This window comes from Dipodomys ordii, unplaced genomic scaffold (assembly GCF_000151885.1).
Source record: "Dipodomys ordii isolate 6190 unplaced genomic scaffold, Dord_2.0 Scaffold30, whole genome shotgun sequence".
NCBI lineage: Eukaryota > Metazoa > Chordata > Mammalia > Rodentia > Heteromyidae > Dipodomys > Dipodomys ordii.
Window position 1 is genome coordinate 8,500,960 of NW_012267246.1, and position 6,000 is coordinate 8,506,959.

Below are 6,000 nucleotides of genomic sequence, written 5' to 3' on the forward strand. Positions count from 1 at the left end.
TTCTAAACAAGAGCTTGACATTGTCTCCCTTTACACTGTAGCTGTACTTCAAGGCATTTGTCTATTTAATAGACAATGTCTAATTGACATTTCCAAATTCTCACTTTGTATAGAAAAATGACTATACAGCAGGACCACATATGTTTGAAATCTGCTACACAGGAGCATCTATAATAGTCCAAGTGCAAGGTCCTCTTAGCCCTGTGTGGACCAGTTAACTACTGATCCTCATGGCCAGTTTATAATAAGCACGATTATCCTGGTTATTCTTTATGGGGAAACTGAGGTACAGAAAAGTTAACTAATATGTCCCAAAGCACATAGCTAGCAAAAAGAACAAAGATTAAAAAAAAAAAAAAACCTCTTCTGCCCATATCTACCCACACTAACTTACTCACCATAGGTATGCACCTCCACCACAGAGATAAAACACTGATCTCCTGAAGGCGTGAGAAAAGCCTGGGCCTGAACTGGAAGACACTCTCTTTTGAAAGCAGATTTTAGGGGATGTGTGGGCAAAGAGGTAACCAATTACCACGTGATGGCTTCATGCGTAATCCAGTCACCAGCTCGTATTTTGGGCTACCCATTACATAATAATACATAATAAATAAATAAATAATAACTGTTACTCTTGGGAGCAGGAAACTCTATGCTGACACCTTTATCATATATGTAATGTGAAATAGGAACATGGAAAATATGATGTGAATCCTTCCCAATGGTTTCTGGTCATCACAAGGAAAATAAAAATGTTATAATAATCTAATGTAGATAATGTGACAGCATAAAAATGTAAGAGGCTGAGCAGGGCGCCAGTGGCTCATGCGCAATCCTAGCTACTCATGAGGCTGAGGTCTGAGGATAGAGGTTCAAAGCCAGCACGGGCAGGAAAGCCCAGGAGACTCTTATCTCCAAGCAACCACCAGAAAACCAGAAGCAGTAGTGTGGCTCAAGTGGTAGAACGCTTGACCAACAAGAAAGAAACATATGGGGCTTTGAAAGGTTCTTTCTCTGAATATAAAACGCTTTTAAACATGTTAAATAGTCACATCTTTCTTCCAGATCTTACTACACATGGTTACTACCTTAGAAGTCCAGCCTGTCTTCTCATCTGATAGGATCTGGGCAAGAATTATCCAATACCCCCTCTAGTTCCTTATCTAAAGTGTCAAGCGACACATTCCCTCCTCCAGAGTAAAGCACACTGGATTTGTGCCACTTTTATCTACCTTCCCTTGACGTACACTTAGCAACCATAAAAGTAGATGACTGGCTATAAAAACAAATTTGACTATTTCAAAATTTTATGCAGGACAGATCTGGGAAGAAAAAAAGAAACTCTTTTACCTCAAACAGGAAATGATGCTAATAAGAGCTAATCTTTAACGAAGTGCCAGGAACAGGCTAAGGAGAGTTCTTGGGGCATTGCTTTGTGTTGGTTTGTTTGTTTGGGGTTTTGTTTTTGCTTAGTTCATGCAAGGTTCTACCAAATGAATCAATTCTAATCTCCATTTTATAAATAAGGAAAACGAGGCCCAACTTCATACAAAAGCATTGCAGAAGTAGAGTTTGAATCATAGCCCAGAAACCAATCTGCTTTTAATCACCTGCTGAGGATAAAGGCTGCACACATCTTCCGGGCTGTCAAGGCAGGCAAATGGGTGAAGTAGCTCAGTGTTAAGAATGGGATGCTGGGGGGCTGGGAAGGTGGCTCAGTGTAGAGCACTTGCCTTGCATGCATGAGGCCCTGGGTTCGATTTCTCAGCACCACATAAGAAAAAAGAAAAAAAGCCGGAAGTGGCGCTGTGGCTCAAGTGGTAGGGCGCTAGCCTTGAGCTGAAGAGCTGAAGGACAGTGCTCAGGCCCAGAGTTCAGGCCCCACGACCATACCCCCCCCCAAAAAAAATGGGATGCTAAGGGCCTCAACCTTGGGATCACACAGGAATCGTCTTTGGAGACTTCGCCTCTATGGAAGCCTGGGTTCCAGAACACCGAATGTTAGGATGATTTGCTAGGTGACTGAACAGGGCAGCCCAAGAAATCCTGCTCACAGAACAGAGAATGGTGTATGATTCACTGGAAAACAGAGAGAGAAAAATGTCAGTGTCTGGTAAACACTGTGTTGGTCAAAGGTTGTAACTACCACTGGCATTGACCTCTACCCTACTCTTCAGTATAATTAAGGTGCCAGTGTGGGAGCTAGACTCATAGATTAGAGAGAGAGAGAGAGAGGATAGATCATATAAAAGATGATAGCTATAGATGAAAGTGATAGATCAGACAGACAGACAGACAGATAGACAGATCACAGAGGGATTTTATAGATACAGACATAGACATGGGTTTTAGTGTAGGGTGTTGCCTGGTCTCTAAACTCTCCTTGTGATTATCAGCACTCTCTCGGCAGCTGTCTAGGAGACTACTCTACAACATTAATACATGTTGGGATATAAGTAACCTACTTTCGATCGACTATGTAAAGTATAAATATTGTATTCTTTAACTGGTGATAACATAAACATGCTCTCTTGACAAACATAGACTATAGATTATAGGCCCAAACTATTTACACCTTTTGAAGAATCATGTTTTAAAAGAAGGCTGGTGGATCATGCCTGTATTTGTAGTTTCTCGAGAGGCTGAGATCTGTGAATCCAGGCTCATAGCCAGCCCAGGAAGATTCGCACAAGTGACTCTTTTGTCCAGTTAACTAGCAAAGAAGTGGGAAGTAGAGGCATGGCTGAAGTGGCAGAGTGTTAGCCATGAGTGAAAAAGTTAAGCAAGAGTGCAAGACCTCAGTTCAAGTCCTTCTCCCCCCAAGAAGGACGCTCATAGGTAACTGATCTTAATCCAAGCTGGGTCCACAGAGCCTGCCTACCTGAACAATTCCTCGGAATGTAAAGTTCTCAACTCCATCTCTTAGGCTGTACCCAGTTAGGGCTAAGTCAAACATGTCATTTGTCAGTGGTAAAGGAGAGTCAAAGCAGCCTGCCACTAGAAAATGTTCCTTAAGTGGCCTGGAGATGTGAAATCCAAAATAAATGTCACAGTAGTCAAAAGTGAATTCATTAAAAAGTAGAAACTTCATGCTGCAGGAATTTTAACACTAGGATCCAAGAGGAAATGACCAAAGAATAAGAAATGGTCTTTGGGTTACTCATTCAAACTAGACAGAAATATTGTCATTTCCTGCTACAAAGCAGAAGGTGTGTATTTAAAATGACCAGTGTGAACATTATACCACAGCTCTTACCATTCCATAGCACCACCAACCAAAAGAAAAAAGGACACTGGGATTAATATTCAAAACAGAATATAACAAATACAGGTCCTGATTCAGGAGTCAGGGCCTCTGTCCGCAAGTTCCAACCCTGGCAAGCGAGGTACAGACACTAGCTGCACATAACCCTTCGTTTTCAAAAAACAGACACAGAATCGAAAGCTGAGAAGAAAGCAGACCAAAGTGCCTGGGATTCATTTTCCCATTGTGGTTCAGAGCGTGTTTTCTTTGTTGTCTGTAATAAATATATACTGCCTCTCCTTGGGACAAGCACTAGGTACTGCTTAGCAAAAATTAAGTATGTATCTTATTGGGTTGCCAAACGAAGACATCAAAGTGTAAACGAAGACATCAAAGTGTAAGTCCTCAGAGTACACTGTGCCTGTGGTCATATTTGTGAAAATTCAGTCACTTCTGTTGCTCTTTTATTTCCAGGAAATCTGCTGATAACTTCTAACTAATTAAGTCCTCTTTCCTACTTCTTCGACCAACAGCAACTCGGGATGGGGGGAGTAAATTTCAACATGTCTAAAAAAAGTTTTTAACCTAAATGTGTATCCAAACAGGTTTTCCTTTTTAACCAAGCCCATATTTTCCTTGCCTGTGGCTATATGTAGCTTCAGCAAGCTAAAAATACTTTCCATCCTTCCCAATTGGGACGAATGAATAAGACCAAGCAATCAGCTGTGTATCATATTCCCTCATCTTAAATTTTGTTTCTACTAGAAAACACCCAAAAGAGCTGAAGTAAGGGACAGGCATCTGTTTTATATTTGTACACACATCCACAGACACAAACACTTCCCCAGCTTGTCTCTGCCTAGTCATCGAAACACTAGATTTGCACCATTAGGTAACACAGTAGGTAGCTAATCCCTAGTTAGCAATTGTATTTCTTGGTTATTTATTTGGGGGTTGGAGAGACAGCTACGTAAGTGTTGAAAACAAACTAGAAGTACAGGTAAAAGCTATTATCTATAAAGAGAGATAGATAGATAGATAGATAGATAGATAGATAGATAGATAGATAGATAGATAGATAGATAGATAGATAGAATAACGATTCCGTTCTTAGCAGGACCATGTGATTTTCACACTCAGTCACCACATCTTTTGTGTTTCCGAAATTCACATTCAATGAGCCTGTAACCAGCAGCTGCACCCAGTGGCTCAAATCAGTAATCCTAACTAGATCAGGAGTTCAAGATCTGAGATTATTCGCTGGAAGCCGGGGGAAGAAAAGTCCATGAGACTCTTATGTCCAATTAATAACCAAACAGCCAGAAGTGGAGCTGTGGCTCAACTGATAAGAGCACTAGCCTTTAGTGGAAAAAGCTTAGGAACTGTGCCCAGGCCCTGAGTTCCAGCCCTGGGACCACACACACACACACACACACACACACAGAAACAGAGACACAGAGAGAGGGAAAAGGAGAGAAAGAGAAGCCCTACCTGCAGGAAGGTAAACAGTCGAGCAGCCTGAACTTTTCCAAAATACCCAACGTCTTCCAAGTCACCTCAAACTCCCCGAATACAGATCTAGCACTAGTCTAAGCTGCATGGGTCAGAGCTCATTCACCCAAGCTGGCAGCTCATAGCTTAATTTCCCCCAGATAAACCATCTGATCAATTTCTTGCCTAACTTCTTTCTTCTCATTTCTTGGACGACTCACAAAATTAATTGGACAAGCAAACTGTGTGGAAACCAGGGGCTTGGGGTCCTCAGGGATGGATGGATGGATGGATGGATGGATGGATGGGTGGGTGGATGGATGGATGGATGGGTGGGTGGATGGATGGATCGCTGCCTCTGCGGTCGCTGACGGCCAGAGCACGCCCAGAACCACTGCTCTTCCCCAAATCCCCGAAGGTAAGAGGTGAGCACGCCCAGCGCCAAAGCTCCCCCAGAGGTCCCCCAAATATCAGAGATGGGCACGCCCAGCGCCCAAAGCTCCCCAAGGCGACTTTTCCAACCGGGGCGGAGGCACGGGGCAGAGTTGGCCGACGCGCGCCCCGTCGGTGTTCCCGCGCCTCCGCGGACACCGTCGGGGGGCTCCCCCCACCACACACACATACACCCCGCCCCGTACCTTGCAGCTGGGCGGAGAGGGACTCCTGGTGCTGCTGGTACTTGAGCGCCAGCGCCTCGGCTTTGCGCAGCTGGCCCTGCAGCTCGTGGTAGAGCGCCGCGCCGTACAGGACGCCGACGGCCAGGCCGAGCAGCAGCAGAGTCTGCAGGATCCGCTTCTGTTTCCGCGAACACATCCCGTTGCCCATGGTCCCGCGTGGCCCGCGCCCCGGGGCCGCCGCCCCGCGGCTGCTCCGGCTCGGACGGGCGCGCGCAGCGGCCCCGCGCGGCGGCGGATCGAGCGGCCGTGCGCCCCAGCGGCGGCCACCGCGGGACGCGGCGGGACGCGGAGACACAAAAGCGGGGCCGGCGGGGAGGCGGCGGCCGCAGGGCGGCTCCGGCGGAACTTCCGCGAGGGGGACTCTGTCTCCGCCGGTCCCCGAGCCCGCCGGGGGGCCGTGCGCATGCTTCGGGGCGCCGCCGGCCCGGGCGCCTCCAGCCCACTTTTTTTCTCTTTTGGCCCCGATCGCCCCCCCCGGCTGGCGCGGGGTCCTCTCTCCACGACTTTGTGGGGTCGCGCGCCCCTCAAAGGCGCGGTCCCCGCTCCGCGTGCGCGCGCGCGGCCCGGACTAGAGGCTGGAGCGCTGCG

At 46.7% G+C, this 6,000-nt stretch overlaps 1 protein-coding gene across 1 annotated transcript in view; it reads right to left on the minus strand.

Moving 5' to 3' along the window:
• Golim4 (golgi integral membrane protein 4) overlaps positions 1-5,598 on the minus strand; it is a 73,387-nt gene extending 67,789 nt beyond the window's left edge. The window contains exon 1 of the mRNA XM_013016253.1: positions 5,374-5,598. Coding sequence (XP_012871707.1) covers positions 5,374-5,560 — 187 coding nt within the window. The 5' untranslated portion in view covers positions 5,561-5,598. The remainder of the gene's footprint in view (positions 1-5,373) is intronic.
• Between the last annotated feature and the right edge of the window lie 402 nt (positions 5,599-6,000).